Consider the following 18745-nt stretch of genomic DNA (forward strand, 5'->3'; position numbering starts at 1 on the left):
CCAATTGTGTTTTTGCTGCCAGCTAACATAGTATGATTAATGACAGCACATAAACAATTATGCATCGTGCCTACATTTTAAATCAGTTTTTTAATTCTACTGAGCAGGGTGTAATTCATCCTTTATCTCTCTCATTGCCACGTGATAAAGTCACGGCAGCAGGAGCTGGTTTGCAGCACGGCGTGTTGTTTTGTTACAGAGCACGGGACCGTGGTGACTGCTGCACGCCTTGATGTGGAGAGGGCTGGGTTTGCACGCGTTCAGTCCTTCTCCATCAAGGCCTGTGACCAGGAGCAGCGGTGTGCAGCAATTCTAGTGACGGTCTATGTCCACGGCATCAATGACAACCCCCCTTTCTGCGATCAGGATCTGATTAGGTGAGCTGAGCGGAGTGGGCTGGGTTGAGAACTCAGAGTGAGTGGAGAACAGAGGTACAGTACCGGTATTGCTGTACTTCCTGGCTTGACTAAGTGCCAGTTAATCATCACATTGATCCGGTTCAGTCTCATGTTCTGGTCCTCAGAAATGAGCTGCTGAAAGCTAAACAGCCTTGCTGTCCTGGATCTGACAGTCAGTTGTTCAAAGTGTATGTTTTGGCCCAAGTGCCCATCAGTAGATGAGTGGGTAAAAAAGCTGTGGCACATCTACACTATGGAATACTATGCAGCAGTAAAAAAGGATCACTTACCCTTTGAAACAGCATGGAGGGACCTGAGCAAAGTGTAATTCATACTTCATGGAAGAGTATTATGTTAAGCAAAATAGGCCAGCCAGAGAAAGACAAGTATCACATGAGCTCACTCATATGTGGAATCTAATGAACAAAATAAGCTGATAAACAAAACAGACCCAGAGGCATAGAAGCATAGAACAGATTGCAGAATCTCAGAGGGAAGGTGGGATGGGTGGGAAGAGATCAACCAAGGAACTTGCATGCATATGTGCATAACCCATGCACACAGACAATAGGGTGGTGACGGCCTGATACAGGGGTGGGGACAGTAGGGGAAAAAGGGGACATATGTAATGCTTTCAACAATAAAGATTAAAAAACAAAACAAAAGGAAGTGTATGTTTTGGCGTCACAGACCTGACTTGAAATCCTGGTTCTATCGCATATTAGCTGTGTGGTCTTGGGTAATTTATTTAAGCCCCATGGCCTTCAGTTTCTTTCTTTATAAAATGGGATAACAATAGAACTTGGTCTATAGGTTGGTTTTGAAGAATAAATGGAATAATTTACATAAAATTTTGAGCACAGTGCTGAGTATGTGTGTGAGTTCCATAAATGCTCTCTATCACAGTTCCATCATCCCTTTTCTGAAACCCTTGGCACTGGATGTATTTCAGGATAAAGATTTTTTTTTTTTTTTTTAATTTTAGGAGGGTAATATAGTATATACCATATATTATGCAAATGTCCCAAATTCAAATCCATGAATACTTCTGTAGTAAAACATATGGATACTCACAATAAGTAGGACAAAGAAAGATCTGTCAGTTCAGGTAATGTTTGATGACCAATAAGTTATGAGAAAATCCTGAGTTTCAGAGCTTTTGAATTTTGGTATTTGGATAGGGATTCTGGGCTGTATTCCTGTCAGCCTGGCTGTTTTTATTACTTGAAGCTTAATTTCTAAACCCACATCCTGTCACTCATCTATGTAGCCCACCCCACCGTAAGCTATCAGCTGTACAGGCCAGCTGCCTCTGTGCTCCCGGCTCTATTCCTGATGATCTAGCTCAGTGTTTCCCAAACTTCTCTCATGATGAGAATCACCTGGTGGAGTTGTTAAAACACAGATTCCTGAATCCCAACTAAGAAGTGCTAAACTAGAATTTTTGGGAACATATAGGTAAAATTGTATACTTAACTAGTGCTCCAATACAGATTTTATATACAGAGCACTAAGTTAGGTATGCAATTTTACCTATATGTTCCCAAAAATTCTAGTTTAGCACTTCTTAGTTGGGATTCAGGAATCTGTGTTTTAACAACTCCACCAGGTGATTCTCATCATGAGAGAAGTTTGGGAAACACTGATCTAGCTTCTGATAATTACACCCATGTGGACTCAATTGGGTCCCCATTACTCTGCCCTTTAAACGGAGATGATAGTGGCACCTACCTCACAGCATTGTTATAAAAATCAAATACAACAAGGTTTGGAATGTGTTCAGTATGGGGCTGGCATATACTGAGTAAAAGTTACCCTTTTTTTGTTTTTTGTTTTTTGTTTATCTCCTCCTCTTTTTCCTTTTTCTTTCCCCAGGAAGACCATAGTTAATTAACCAAACACTCACTACACGCTGCACCCAGGGCTATAGTCCCTGGAGGTGACAGGATAAGTATTTGCTATGCTCCTTTGCTATTAGAAGGTTGTATCTTGTCAGGGTGATGAGATGACTACATTTAAGACAGCAGCAAAAAGTACGAGATAGTTTTAAATTATGTGTGTTGTGCTTTAATTGTTAAAACACGTGCGAATGGAATATCCAGGGGAGCCTCCTAAAGGAGCAAGACCTATGCTAGTCTTTGAAGGATTTGTTAGAATTTAGACTTAGAAGGCTTTCCCGGGAGCACTGGGGCAGAGAGGTCTCAGGGAAGACATGTGTGGACACAGAGAGACGGAGGTAACCCACTGTGACCATAGCGGTGAGGACTGCACCTCTGACCCTGCTGTGCAGACGCTCAGATGGGAACTTCCCCACTGCTCTGATTCCCGCTCCAGTGTCTCCATTGACTAGACATCCGCGATAGACTCCTAAACAAGCCCCTGGCTGGGCGTGGAAAAGAAACACTCCCAGAAAATGGGGAAAGTCTCACCAAATGCATAGTCCTGCTGGCAAAGGGCTTCCCAGATGATGCTCCAAACCTGGACTCGGGATAAGCAGAGCATCACACACAGGCGCTGATCAGACTACCGGATGTTTATGTGAAAACTAGTACATTTTAAAAGACTGTCCATCTAAACTGACTTTTCTTCTGAAAGAACAGGTACACAGGCAAAGAGGTGATTGCAAATAATACAGTAGTTTCAAAGCTCTTGTGTCATGACCTTGACGAGCCTCCTGATATGATTCACTATGCTCCACGCTCAGGGCCAGTGGGGCCTGGACAGCTCTTCAAGCAAGTGCCGATGGCTGAAAACTGGGTCCAGGTGAGCCTCAGCTGTTGTGTCTGCCGGGAGTCTTCCCCAGGAGGGGGAGGCACCGCATGGCCATAGCTGGGTGCTGGCAGAGTCAGCAAGAGGAACTCTGACACAGCCGAGGGGCTGGCCTCCTCTGCTGTCTTGCTGGAAGGCCTGTGGGCAAGTCCTTTCTTATCTCCCTGCCAGCGCTCCTTTTGTGCCAATCCCTGTTTGTTCCTTCACCCAAACATCACCAAACACTTCACTTCAGCCAGAAGATATGGCCAAGAAAGTCACTAATCACCTCTCTTTTGCTTTGGTCCTCACCTTAACATTTTCTTGACAAGCACCTTAAGATACAAGTTGAGTTTTGCATATGTTGTGAATTTTGGAAGCGTAGGCACTGAGCCAAGGGGGTTTCTGGGGTGATGTTCATTTTGAAATGCAATGCCAAACTGTCATTTAGAAAAATGGAGTTGGGATAAAGATGGAAGTTTTGTAAGCATGATGCTAACTAACATTTGGGGCATCACATAATGCCTGCTTTATTTATGAAAAACTCCTTCCACTTATCACCTACCTCTAATTAATTTCTACATTTTCATAATTATCTATTAGGTCTTAAATGCCACTTATTTCTATAAGCTTTGTGTGTGTGTGTGTGTGTGTGCATGCGTGTGTGCGTGTGTGTGTGTTTGTTAATCCTCACCCGAGGATATTTTTCCATTGATTTTCAGGGAGAATGAAAGAGAGAGGGAAAGACAGAGGGAAACATCAATGTGAGAGAAACACATTGATTGGCTGCCTCCTGCAGGAGCCCCGACCAGGGCCTGGGCCAGAGAGGAGCTTGTAACCAAGGTATGTTCCCCTGACCAGAAATGAACCTGGAACCCTTTGGTTCACAGGCTAATGCTCATTCACAGAGCCAGACCAGCCAGGGCTCTATAACCTTCTTTAACTACCATGACTGGCTTAGTTCTCCTGGATATGAGCTCCCAAAATAATTTCTTCTTCTCCTGTCAAACACTTATTAGATTCTGGCCTGGCCTGTGTGGTTCAGTTGGTTGGGCATCATCCCACCAGGAGGTTTCTGTTTGATTCCTGGTCAAGGGCACATGCCCTAGTTCTGGGCTCCATCCCGGAAGGGGGTGTGCAGGAGGCAGCTCATTGATGTTGTGCTCTCACATTGATGTCTCCCTCTCTCTTCAAAAATCATTAAAACTGCTGGAACCTGTTTGGCTCAGTGGATAGAGCGTCGGCCTGCGGACTGAAAGGTCCCGGGTTCGATTCCGGTCAAGGGCATGTACCTTGGTTGTGGGCACATCCCCAGTAGGGGGTGTGTAAGAGGCAGCTGATCGATGTCTCTCTCTCATCGATGTTTCTAACTCTCTATCCCTCTCTCTTCCTCTCTGTAAAAAATCAATAAAATATATATTTAAAAAATCAATAAACTATTCTTTAAAAAAACATTTATTAGATTCTGTTATAACTGCTTATTTAATTGTTGGTCCATTTTCTGAGTGGTCCATTTTTTTGTGTATTAACACCTCCTGAAGTGCTAGATGCATACTGGGTACTCAATATCCTCAAATAAATGAATAAATGTATTCAGATACTAAATTTTAAAAAATGTAGTTTTTACTAAACACCTGATACTTGGTGTTATATTGACCAATCCAACTGAGCTTTGTGCCAATGCTATTATTATATTAGGGTTGTCATCAGGTCTCTGCTCTGGGATCATATTGTTTATTGTTATATTCCTAATACCTTTGATTCTACCTGGAACTTATTCGTACTTAATAAACATTTAAAAAATGGCGAGTAGCCCTGGCCAGGTTCCAAAGGTTGTCAGTTGGATTCCCCAACAGGACACATACCTAGCTTGCGGGTTTGATCCCCTTTGGGGGCATGTACAGGAGGCAACGCATCAATGTTTCTCTCTCACATTGGTGCTTCTCTTCCCTCACTTCCTCTCTCTCTAAAATCAATTAAAAAAATAAAAACATATCCACGGGTGAGGATTTAAAAAATGATAACTTGTCATAATATAAATAACATACATTTATTGTAGTGCTTTATCAATTGCAAAGTACTTTCAAAGTATTTTCTCTTTTTAATTATTTTACTGAAGGCAGGTGTGACCCATTTTTCCCCCCTATTATGCCAGGATGCTTTGTCCAAAAGTAAGGTGCTCTGGAAGGAGATCAAAGGGGTCCCCTTTTCCCACCAAGATGTCTCCTTTGTGTGCCACATGGACCAGTCTTGGCATATTCTGATGCCATCTTTACTGAACCAAAATGGCCATATCCTTACTGTTTCCAGAATGATTCATTACTTAAAACGTGTACATTAAAAAAGTCAGGCCCTTCTCCTGAAATATTTTTTTCCCAAAAGGTTGCCAAAGAAATGGATTATGAAGACCCAGAGATGATTGCTGCTGGACACACCTATGAAATGACAATTTCAGTATTTGATGACCCACATCCCTCCCACACGGGTAAGCTTCATAAACTTGTCAAGGAGCATCAAGTAAGGCACTTGCTTTAGACTCCTCACTTAAAAAATTATCTTCATTGTTGAAAGTATTACATATGTTCCTTTCCCCCCCTATTGACCCCTTCTAGTCCATCCCATCCCCCACCCCATGCCTTCACCACACTATAGTCTGTGTCCATGGGTTATGCATATACACATGTAAGTTCTTTGGTTAGTCTCTTCTCTGCCATTTGTTCTTCTCATAACTGCTGCACCATTTTGGGCTAACCTGAGCTAGAATGGGCCGTTGGTGCATTGGGATTAAATCTACTCGGTCATAGTCCTTTGACACGTGTGGATTTAACAGTCATGTTTTGGTAGTTGTAAAACACCTTGAGGCACAGATATGATTGTGTGCTGTGGATCAGAGCAGGGTGCTTAGCTGGTGAGTAAGCTTAGCCAACCACTTGACACCTGTTTATCTCTGCTGACTGTAGTATGAGTGAGAATGCACTCTGAGTGCCCCAAGGGATCATTTACATATTCAACTACATGTTACCACTCTTTAAGAGTGAATTTGTTGCTGTAGAAGTATTTGTGAAAACAGAGATTCACAAAAGTTTCTGGATACATTTATTATTCACGCCAAGTGTCTGTTCTGTATCTGAAACTTACGGTAATAAGTAATCTAGTAGGCAATTGGCATCAAAACATTCAAGAAGATGGTTATGCGATTACAGACACAGGCTTAGCAGTAAAATGTCAATGCCTGAGGGAAAACCTAGGAATTATGTATTGCTTTGATCTCTGCCAATTCTGATCTATTGGTGGTGTTTGCCTGGACCACTGAGTTAAGAAGGACTCTGAGCTTACAGCTGGAAGCTTTGCATGGACATAGGAGGGTGGAATGGTGGTATGTGTCAGACAGGTTTGCAACGAAAGGACCCGAGTGCTGAACTTTAAGCAAAAGACCTCAGATTCTTTAGATCCCACTTGACTCACAGATGTAAGAGTTTAAGTTTAAATTTAAGTTTTAAATGTGATTTGTAGATTTAAAGTGGCCCAACTATGCTGAGAAGGAGTGTGTAGGGGACAGGAACACATCGTGAGAATATGCCCAGAAGTATTCCTTTTGTGTTTTCTCTGCTCCCCGTTGAGGGAGTCTTACTGTTTCATGCAAAAGCCTGTTGCATAGCCTGGCTGATCTTTTAGAGAGAATGCTTTTTTCTTGCAGTTCCTCATCCTGCTGGCCTAACTAGTCCAATAAAGAATTTGTTCTTCTCACCAGATTGGAGCCTTTCTCCAAGAAGGAGAGAAAAAAAAATCTCACAGTACTAAATCCACATCCTCACTGATCCTCACACACCAACTTATTCACAACAACTGCTCATAAAGGGTGCTTTTATCACTGCACACATGATGCGGTCTATTTTTATAGGCCGGGTAATTAGCACAATTTCGAGTCTTTATGTATGAAACAAAAATCATAGTATAGCAAAGCTGGAAACAACACCTGCTCTTATGGCACCTGACTGGGATTTATTGAAGGAAACATAAAGGCTTTCACATAAGTCACCTGTGTCTGTGGAGCAGTGCTTCCTAACCACTCCTGGTGGTTAAGGACTCATGTCAGATGCTGATGAAAACTGTAGACCCTGTTCCTGGAAAAACACAACTAATATAAAGAATGCCATGGATTCTCTTAAGTGGGATTCTATAGATCCCAGATTAAATTTTCTCGTTTGACAGGTGGCATGGGTTTTCAGGAGATACACTATACAAGTATTCTTCAGAACATGATTTCTATAAGAGAATCCACTAACAAAAATTTTGTGGTGAGATAACTGTGGAGAGCAATGCATACCTGGACATTCAAAACACAGAATGACATATCAGAAATCCATGAAGTCTTGCCATAAAGAAACTTTTAAATCATTGTTTAATTCAGCATCTTGCACTTGACATATTAAGCATTTCAGAGGAGATGTTTTGGGAGATGTTGGCAGACACAACTAAGTCCAATACCCACTCCACATCTTACTAGCTGTGTGACCAAGCAAAACACTTAACTCTGAGAGCCTCAGTTTCTTCATCTGTAAAATGGGGACAAAACTACTACTTATGCTTTGCATATTAAATGTTAATTATTATTTTATTTTTATTAGAAAAAGCTTCCTCTTTGCAATTTGCTTGCTTTATGTTTGACCATCAAATTCCTTATTTTCAACAACTTTCACATACATTAGTTTGAGCTTGTTGGTCTAAAATAAATAATAGATTTTATTTTTCTATGGCACACTGTACACACACATCAGGGTGAGGTAAGTAAAATACATGGACTACTTTTTACTTAGCTTTTTATAGTGTAAAGAAACTTTTTTGGGGCATGATCACATTTTGTCCTCACATACTATGAAGTGGGAGATTGAAACTGATATTATTCCTCTTTAATTGATGAAAAAAACTGGGCCTCTGAGAAGTTAAGCTAGTTCAAGGCCATAGAGGATATGTCAAAGCCAATCCTTGAACATGCCTTTCCCAAGTCTCTTTCCATGTCACTCCCTAGGATATACAGTAAAAGCAGAAAGTAGTATGTCATATGCTGGGTTGAGAATGACACTCCAAGAAAATCTCTAATGGAAGAGATTGTACTCATGAACAATACAATAAACTCCCTTTTGTAAAATATATAACTATTCAATATACACTTATACCGGTATGTGCTATATATGATACACACGTACATATTCACTATTGTATAAAATAAGATATGGCATGCAGATGACATATATCTTTGGCTAGAATTCATTTATATTCCCCGAGAATGCAGAGCATGGGAACAGGGATTTGGGACCAGAGAGAATCTCATTGTAGTTTAAAATCTTCCAACAAACCTATTTTGGGGGCACATTTAGTTGTTTGTAGACTAAAATTGCCAATACAACAAAGCATTTATTCACTGTTCAATTTTATAGTCACTGTGACGATCATTGTTCAGATTGCTCCGGCCAATGATTTCAGCCCCGTGTTTAAAGCTGCGCACTACTCATTCTCCGTTCCAGAAACATCAGGAGGTAAGAGATCTCTCTCCTTCCCCACTTCCATGATGTTGAAGCACAAAGAAACTCTTACCATTTGGGATGGGTGACCAATGGGAAGGTGACAAAGCTTAAGCAGGAGAGGGAGTTTTAAGGGTTCCAGACCCTCAGAGAATGGCAGCGACCTCAGCATATCATCCTGATGGCTCCTCAAAGGCTCCCTTGCAACTTGATGTCAGATCTCAAATTTTGTTTTGTGATGGACAAATAGACATCATAATAATTTATTCCATTTCTCTTCTTTCCTGCTTCTGGATTAGGTCCCATGTAAAGGTGGTAGAGACAATGTGGCCATTGTCCATGCAATTTATATCTTGTGAACATCTGAGGTCAGATTTCAGGTCCAGAGTCAAGATCCTTTCTAAGCAATGACTTAGAATTGAATTAGGACACACACACACACACACACACACACACACACACACACACTCTTTATTTTTCTTTTTTCTCAGAGAGTTGGTTGTTAATCATTTGCCAGCACATCACAGGTAGATCCCACTACTTCAAACCAGCTTGTTTCCTTGCAAACAATACAATGATTTCACAACTGTTCTGAGGACAGACTAGACCTAAAAAGCCCACATATTCGGATTTCAGTTCTTTGTTGGCCCTTCCATGCAGTTTTGAACAAATCCTTAAAACTCTCTGTAAAATGAATGCACGTGTATGGTCCAAGATCTGGAACATAAAACAGTTGAATCTTATAGTTTACCAGAGGCCTGGTGCACGAATGTGTGCATGGGTGGGGTCCTGCTGCCTGCCTCGATGGGGGCTGATCAGGGGTGGGCCATTGCAGGGAAGGGAATGTGGAGGGTTGGCTGGTCTGCCCCACCCCCGATCAGGGTGGGAGACCAAGGGGGGGGGGGGAGGGGGGAGGGACCACAGGCAATTAGGGGGTGCTGATCAGGGCCCTGATTGGGCGGTTGGTTGCCGCAATGCATGTCATAGTGACTGGTCCTTCTGGTAGCTTGGCTTTTACACATATAGATGACCAGACAGTTCTAGAAAAATTGCATATAAACTGAATTAGTGTAAACAGGATCCTGCTGCTTCGCCATAGAGTTTTGTTGTCATTCCTTTTGTTGATAGAGCCTCATTCCCTTTATTTATTTTTTCTCTTTGAATTCTTCCAGTTCAGGCAGTCTTCTAGCTCTAGGGAGTTTTATTAGAAGTGCTTTATGGTGAGTCTTTATACAGAAGTTAAATAGTTCACATGTTTCTAATGATCGCCTAACTGATAAGTTGTAAGTATGGAGCAGGGGGTGAGCACTGGTTTCCAGGGTCCCTCAGGGAAAAGACCTGCAGCCTTCCTCAGATGACTGAAGGGTTTCCATGACCCTCCAATATTCACAGTAACCAGTCTGGATTTAAAAATTGAGACTGGCTTTTTTATTTTTATCTTTTTATTTTATTATTATTTTTTTTGGCATTTTTAAATAGACTTTATTTTTTTAGAGTAGTTTTAGTTTTAAACTGAGAGAAAGGTACAGAGATTTCCTATGTACTTGTGGGCCCCCACATACCCATAACCTCCTCCGTTATCAACATCCCCTATCCCAGGGTACAGTTGTTACAACTGGTGAACTTACATGGACACGTCATTATCACCCACCATTCATAGGTTTCATTAGGTTCACTCTTCATGTTGTACATTTTATGGGTCTGGACAAATGTATAGTCACACACATCTACCAGAGGGTATCATACAGAATAGTTTCACTGCCCTAAAAATCTATCTGTGCTTTGCCTATTCACCCTTCTCTCCTCCTCAAGCCCCAGATCTTTTCACCATCTTATCGGTTTGCCTTTGGAAACTGGCATTTTTAAAAGATAGCAAATAGTAGGAACCAAGTGTTTTACCAATGGTATGTCCGTTTCTTTTCCAACTATCTGAAGCTGTCCTGAAATATAATTTTATGTTTTCAAGGTAGGACTCTCTAAATGTATTGAATATGGCTAGCTTTTCTTAATTATAATTTAATACCTTCTTGATGGCTTATGGGAAGGATTTAGAATTTTCAATTACAGCACTGTCAATTTGGAAGGACTGCAAAGATTCAACCTTTTTATTTTACCGTGGGGGAGGGACAGAGAATTGGGCCACACAGCTAGTGAATGGCAGAGATGATGGGTAATACAGACTTCCAAATTCCTGGTCCGGGTCTCTGTTTTGTAGTCTCATCTGCTTTTTTTGGATGAATTTTGATGATTGAGGTTACCAGAAGTTTGAACACAAGTTCAGAGAATTCATATGAAGAAATAAGGGGATCTTGTTGTGTGTGTGATCTACTCTCCAAAAGGCTGGTTAATGTCCTGTTGTAACAGAGAGAGGACTTTTCCATCTTCATAGGGAGCAGCATGATGTAGCAGAAAAACGATGAGAGTTGGAATCAAATAGAACTGGATTCGAATTCTATCTCTGCCACTGTTAGTCAAATGACTTTAGGCAGGTCATATAACCTCCATGTGCCCTTGAGTTCTCATCTGGGAAATAGAGATTACAATAACAATGTCATAGTTGAGATGAGGATTAACTGATAATTACATGCATGTAAAGTATATGGTTCATACTGACAAAAGCCACCAACAGTATTGCCAATAATAATAATAAACACTAACAATACAGTGCCTACGATGTGCCAGTATTTTTTCCTTGCCATTAAAAATACACACAAAACATTCTTTGATCTTCCCTACCAGAGGACAAAGGATAAATGAAATTAAGGGAGGGTTGGTGTTCTGAGGCAATCCCCCCCCAGAGGAGACTAAACCATCTTCACAGCTCAGTCATGGCTCATTTTAAATGAGGGAATTAAAACTACTCTGAAAACAAACTCTCCTCAGAATATCTAACCTTTAGCTTGTAGACCAGGACATTAGACGATCCATTAACGTGCAGTGTTTTTCATGCTGTTGGTTAGTGTAGGGTGTCAGAGTGGCTTGAGCACCACATGAGGCTTTTTTGTTATCCTAACAAAATTATAGGACTCTATAATCTTTAACTTAAAATAAAATCCGATGGTATGTAATGAGCAACTAAATCTCTCATTGACAAATAGCTTATGAAGGGAGGTAATCAAAAAAGTTTTTTTTTTTCTTTAACAGAAATGATTTAGAAGAAAATACATGAAAATTGAATCACAGTGGGTTGCAGGTCACAAGGGAAAACACATTTCATTTCCAATGGTTTTTGATAAGATGTCTGGCAGAGTCGCAGAGTTTCATAATTACTCTATTTCAAACTTTAGCTAAAGATGCTCAAGATGGCTTTTAATTTTACTGGAGGGTTAATTTTATTTATACAGAAGGATAGGCTTTCCATTATGCTTAACCAGGTGTTAAATGCAAAAACGATGCCAACTTTGCCTAGAACTGTAGGATAGAGATGGCAATTTTACCTTAATCTATTTTAAGTGGTTGGTGATCATTTGTAACACCTTTTTTGAGGTTGGACTCTTTATACTCTGGGTTTATCATAATGAAATATTATTTTTTTCCAGAAATATGTTTTCTCTGTTCTTAGTATTCTGAGTTGTGTTCATTGCCTGCTTAATAACATTACCAGAGATGGATGAACCTTAGTCAAAGAAAGATGCAGCTGGGACCAGTTTGGCTCAGTGGATAGAGCGTCGGCCTGCGGACTGAAAGGTCCCGGGTTCGATTCCCGGCAAGGGCATGTACCTTGGTTGCGGGCACATCCCTGGTGGAGGGTGTGCAAGAGGCAGCTGATCGATGATTCTCTCTCATCAATGTTTCTAACTCTCTATCCCTCTCTCTTCCTCTCTGTGAAAAATCAATAAAATATATTTAAAAAAAAAAGATGCAAACTGAAAGAAATCCTCTGAGGCTGCAGTTGACGGTGTCCCATGAAATAGTTCCTTCACTGTAATTTTCATTGATGATTAGCAACTGCAATGTCCTATGCACATGTTGCTGTGTCTAGTCATATGTGGTGGTGTTCACTACATGGAGGAGGTCTGGTATCCATCCTCCCTGGAGCTTATAGTCCAGTCAGAAAATGACTGAGGGGCAAGTCTGTTATACCTGTTATCTATTACTATAAGTATGCTGTGTAGCCCTCACTCCCATCCCCACTACAATTAGAGTCTAATTTCAGGAGAATGGGCCAGGCACCATGAACCTGTGCTTCCGGCACGATCCTGATAGCACTGCCTGGCCTCCAGGAAGTTGGTGTTGGGCACTGTGTTCCGTCCCCCTACCCACACCAGACAGACAGGTGCGGGTCGGGACAGGCATCAGACACAGGGCTCATGGCTGGCAAGTGCCTCTGATCACAACTGACTAGGTGCGAGCTGTGGCAGCAACAGCGGGGGTGGGATGAGTGGGACCAGCAGGCGGGAATGGCAGGTGGTGTTGGACTGTAGGTTTCCACTGGATCCCTGCAGGCCACCCTGAGGGACCCACTGGTGCACAAATTTGTGCACTGGGCCTCTAGTCTTACTATAATGTCTAGTAGGAAATAAGCATGCAATACATGTAATTATTGATATTATGAAGTTCTGGTTTATTCATATTATTTGACTTAAGCCACTTCCATCATGTAGAGTTAGGCTTTTCAAGCACATTTCATTGTCCAAAGGCATTCAGATTGGCCCTTTGAGAAACTATGATACTATTTGGAAGGCAAAGACTTGTCAAGCTTTTAAAACTTGTGTATCTGCATGGCAAGAATGAACCTTAATAACTGTGAATGTCAGCTTTCTACAAAGTTGGAAGAGTGACCGCCATTGATGAAGACTACCCACCAAACTGTGTTACGTACAAAATAGCTAGTGGAGACATTCAAGTTATACAAAGATTCTGGATTCACCCTCGCTCTGGAATGATTGAGCTCACCACACAGCCAGACTACGAGTCTGTGAAGCAGTATAACCTCACGGTGGAAGGTGTGGACTGTGACAGACTTCATCCTCGCACAGCGATGACCGTGGTGAGTAGAGACCCTCAGGTTTTTGTGTTTGTTTTTTTAAAATATATTTTATTGATTTTGTACAGAGAGGAAGAGAGAAGGATAGAGAGTTAGAAACATCAATGAGAGAGAGTCATCGATCAGCTGCCTCCTACACACCCCCCACCGGGGATATGCCCACAACCAAGGTACATGCCCTTGACCGGAACCTAACCCGGGACCCTTCAGTCCCCAAGCCGACGCTCTATCCACTGAGCCAAACCGGTTTCGGCGAGACCCTCAGGTTTTGATATAATAAAGATGATCCATTAAGTTCTAATTTATTAAAATTGAAATGGTCAAGGAACAACAATGAAAAGTGGTCACATAATAACAGTAATTCTCATGAGATTAAGAAGTTTGTAGTGATTGCAAATACACATCTAACATTTATCATGTGCGAGCTCTTGTTCTTGGCACGTTTTATATATTGATGTAGTTCATCCTTGCATTCAGTCTTCATGGAAGGCAATGATTATCATCATTTCCACTCTACAGGTGAAAAACCTCGGGCACAGAGTTTAGGAAAATTAATTGAAGTCACTCAGGGTTTGCAGAACTGAGCAAACCCAGGCTGCCTCTCATTGGGAGGTAATGTTTACAATGAAGGTAGTTAACCAAGGGGCATTCTTGTGGCATTGCAGTGGGAGATAGTGTGTGTGGGCTTCTAAATTATTTTAGAAGCATCAAAGGATTCCTGGCAGATATCAAGAGTGAATGCTTCTGTGTTAATGATGTGGTATGTGTTATTAATGACTAGAAGGTTTTGTCACTGAACAAGAAACAGATATAGGATGGAAGAATTTTAAAAAAATACATATTTCATATTGATTTCAGAGAGGAAGGGAGAGGGAGAGAGAGATAGAAACATGAATGATGAGCCGAAACCGGTTTGGCTCAGTGGATAGAGTGTCAGCCTGTGGACTTAAGGGTCCCAGGTTCGATTCCAGTCAAGGGCATGTACCTTGGTTGTGGGCACATCCCCAGTTCGGAGTGTGCAGGAGGCGCCTGATTGATGTTTCTAGCTCTCTATCCCTCTCCCTTCCTCTGTAAAAAATCAATAAAATATATTTTTTTTAAAAGAAAGAAAGAAATATCAATGATGAGAGAGAATCATTGACCTGCTTCCTTCTGCATGCTCCCTACTGGGGATCAAGACCACAACCCGGGCATGTGCCCTTGGCTGGAATTGAACCTGGGACCCTTAACTCTGCAGGCCAACGCTCTATCTGCTGAGCCAAACCAGCTAGGGCAGGATGAAAGAATTTTAAGATCCCCATCTGGCCTGATGACTCACTGTGCCTTTCCTCTTACTGTACAGAGACCTGGCTTGCTGTTCATGTGGTGATTAGGTTTCCTGATCTGTCCTTGTGAGCACCAGTTAGATTGACTTTCAGGGGGACCGAACTACAGTTAAGGGGACAGGATTCTGTAGCTTGGTTGTCTTCCCACTTTTACAGATGAAGAAAACAAGGTTAAGTCACTTGTACCAAAATCTGTACCACACACAATGCACATGTTAGTTCTATCTTAGTATTCACTTGTAATGTGCTATCCTGGCAAGGAGAAGGCCCAAAGTTTTAATAAAGATTTCCAGTCCTGTCTGTTTCCATTATATCACGGTAGTCTCCCTAGCATCACTTGAAAGCACCCCACATATCGAAGAGAACAGATAGCTGCATTCTACTACAGAAGTAGCATTAGAGATTGAATTATTCCCAAAGAATTTAGCTGTGTTGTTAAAAGATACAGAAAACGTTTTAGAAAGATAATACTTGCAAATACGAGCACACCAGGGATGATTCTGCAAATGTTGTGAGAAAGTTATTACTCATCTGAGAGTGGGCAGATAACCTTTCTTATCCGACTGGCATTCGATCACTGACATTTAAAAATCCTTGATATTTTGATCTTTTCCCAGTAAATCATGGTTTCCCAGTTTATGGTATTTTAATTAAGACAAGGTTGATAAGAGCTCCTGATTAAAGTCAGAGCACACTTTGAAGTAATCATATTGTTACCAAAAAACATATTGTGCTTGAGAGAATGATGCAGAGGAGGACCCTAAGTTACAAAAGAGAAAACTCAGGATATATTTGCCATTAAGCAGAGATATTTAAAAGGTTCAAGGAATTACACTTTTTAGAAGCATTATTCTTCAGCTTTCCTTTTCTCATTATTTATGAAATTTTTGAGTTTTCCACAGGTTCTTCTAATGAGCCCAAAGCTCTCCCTAATGGCCACACCGAATGTCACAGCTGACCCAGGAATAATAAGCCAGCCAAATAGTTGGTTGTCAGCCAGAACCCAAATCTGCAGAAACATTTCTTCAAACTCACAATGGCAGACTTTTAATTTAGTAATCCTAAGTGATCGGTCTCTACCCAGATGCTTATTTCAGATTTTGTGTATAAATAGTCAAATGGCGTGGATGTGATGTTTCTGTCTCCCTCCCTGCTGACAGGTCACTGTAGACATCGAAGATGAGAATGACGAGGCACCTGTCTGCACACCCTCTCTCTCCAAGGCCGTCATTTTTGACAATGTTGTTCCTGGGACAAACGTCAATGGCTTCAAACTAAACTGCCACGACAGAGATTCACAAGATTTTGAAATGCGCTTTGAGATAGTTTCTGGTGAATAATTTTATTATTTCTTTTCTTATTCCTTTTAACCATGAGCATGTCTTAAATTGACATTAGTCATATCCGCTTCAACATGATATAAACTTGGAAATAACTATGTTTATAAATGTTAAGCTATTTCATATCTATGGCATTAAGTTTCCCTAAGAAATCCTTTTCACTTCCATATATCCAATTTAATTCCTGTTGTGGAATATCATTGATTTCTTTTTTTTTAATTCTCACCTGAGAATATTTTCCCATTGACTTTTAGAGAGAGTGAAAGAGAGAGGAAAAGACAGAGAAATATTGATGTGAGAGAAATACATCGATTGGTTGTCTCCTGCACGCGCCCTGACAAGGGCATAGGATGGGGAGGAGCCTGCAACTGCGATACGTGCCCTTGACTGGAATTGAACCTGGAACCCTTGAGTCCACAGGCCAAAGCTCTATCCAGTGAGCCAAACTGGCTAGAGCAATCTATCATCCATTTCGATGACAATGAAGAGACTTTGGACCTGCATGGGAAACACTGCTGGTTAAGTTACAAGGAACAACAGCTGTTGTCCTTGTGCAGCCCCCTTTCCATGTGATAGGATACAGAATCTCTAGGATAGGTGTTTTCATCTGCATTATTGTTGGATTCACAGAGGTCCATATCAACTTTGGTCATAAGATGACATATGGGAGAAACTCATTGGAGACCAAATATGTACTAAAAGATGGGAAACTGAACTGGCAACCTCTGGTGCACAGGATGACACCCACCAACTAAGCCACACCAGCCAGGGCACTTCTCTCTTGTTTTCACCTTTGCCCATTTGCCTCAGAGTCAGGTGGGAGGACCCAGCAGGAGCCCTCGTACTCAGAGTACCCTTACCCAGGCCTCAGGATTTCCATGAGATCTGATCACAGCACACCATGGTTACAGCCAAGTAATCTAGCCCCCGATGGCAGCTATAGATGTCTACAGAGCTCAGTGAATCTAGAGAGCATGGCCTAGAAGAAGTAGTATGAACAGATGGGTCCAGCCTGAGGAAGATCATAAAATTATTAAATGAGAGGCATGAAAGATAGAATAAGATTTTCAAAAGGAGAGGGAAGCTGGAGTAGGGGCATGCTTTTACATAGTAGAAAATTTGGGATATATATATTGAAGTGATTCCTGGGTGTCAAAGTTTCCATTAATTCATTCCACTATTCAGTTACAAATCAACATTCTTTTTATCCTTGAACTATGAGAGTTACTATGTAAATAAAATATTTTATTAACCCTCCCCCCCAAAAATGAATTAGGAAAATTTGTGTCACACAGTATGTATACTAGTACTAGTATGTTAGTTCTACTCCTAGTATTCACCTGTAATGTGCTATTCCACTGTAGGGTGTAAAACAAACAAACAAACAAATAAACAAAAACACACACCCACACAAAGATGGGCACACAATAAGGTACAATATAGATATGAATCTTATATTCATGGAACTCATCATTCATTGAATGAGTGGTAAGATCAGCAATTATAAAATTACAAAGTATGAAAAGTTCTATTAAGGAAAATTACTGGGTATCATGAGACAGTATAACAAGGAGAAGTTCCTAAAGTTTGGAAAACAAGAAGTTCCTAAAGTTTGGAGGTCAGACCTGCTGTCATGTACCTGAAAGAATGGGAGTGTGGATGTTAGTAATTGCCTTGATAATTCCTTAGAAGGACTAGCTCCATGTCTGCTTCTCTTGCTAGGTGGTGGGGGTACTATGTGCATGTAGTTTTACAACAGTGTCTCCAGGGCCATTGAAACTGGACTTGAAACTGAGTAGGGGCTCAATAGATATTTGTGGTTTGACTGGCCCATCTGATATTGATCTAGACTAAGCGGACAGTGGAAATAAAATTTTTCTGAGTGGGAGATAAAGGAAGGGGAAGCAATTAAGGCAGAGAAATTTGATAATAGTCTGACCCTCCTGACCTTATATGGAGATAGGATTCATGATCTTAACCAACTGAATTTATTACTTACTTGACTTCAATTTATTATAAGCCTTGTGTAGATGTAGGAATTCATAGACCAATGGAAATGTTATTTATTTATCACTATTGTGTTTCAAAAGCTACCTATGACAGTTAGAGGAGACCATTTAACATATCTCAAAATAATTTTTCAACTATCCCTTTTAAAGGAAATGAGAACCATCACTTCGGATTTGACCCAACTCGAGGTTCAAATACTCCAAGATTAATTGTGAAGAACGCTTTTCACTTTGAATCTGGAGCTGAATTGCAGCGGCAGTACCATCTCGTGGTCCACATAATCGATGACAACTTGAAATATGGCAAAGCCACCAAGCCTAGGACAGGCACTGCTATTATGGATATTTATGTGGCAAGGGCCAGTGTGCCACCTCCTGCAACCACCAGTTCGGAAGTAAAGAGTTATGGAATTTAA

General features: G+C 41.1%; 1 protein-coding gene across 1 annotated transcript in view; it reads left to right on the plus strand.

Moving 5' to 3' along the window:
* Positions 1-18745, plus strand: part of LOC311632180 (cadherin-related family member 3-like) — a gene marked incomplete at its 5' end in the record, with an annotated part of 58850 nt that overhangs the window by 31983 nt on the left and 8122 nt on the right. Inside the window, 7 exons of the mRNA XM_084903324.1 lie at positions 200-377; positions 2999-3161; positions 5529-5631; positions 8585-8683; positions 13426-13658; positions 16141-16312; positions 18480-18724. Coding sequence (XP_084759450.1) covers positions 200-377; positions 2999-3161; positions 5529-5631; positions 8585-8683; positions 13426-13658; positions 16141-16312; positions 18480-18724 — 1193 coding nt within the window. The remainder of the gene's footprint in view (positions 1-199; positions 378-2998; positions 3162-5528; positions 5632-8584; positions 8684-13425; positions 13659-16140; positions 16313-18479; positions 18725-18745) is intronic.

Source organism: Pipistrellus hanaki (assembly GCF_964339955.1).
Source record: "Pipistrellus hanaki genome assembly, chromosome: 13".
In the NCBI taxonomy this organism is placed as follows: domain Eukaryota; kingdom Metazoa; phylum Chordata; class Mammalia; order Chiroptera; family Vespertilionidae; genus Pipistrellus; species Pipistrellus hanaki.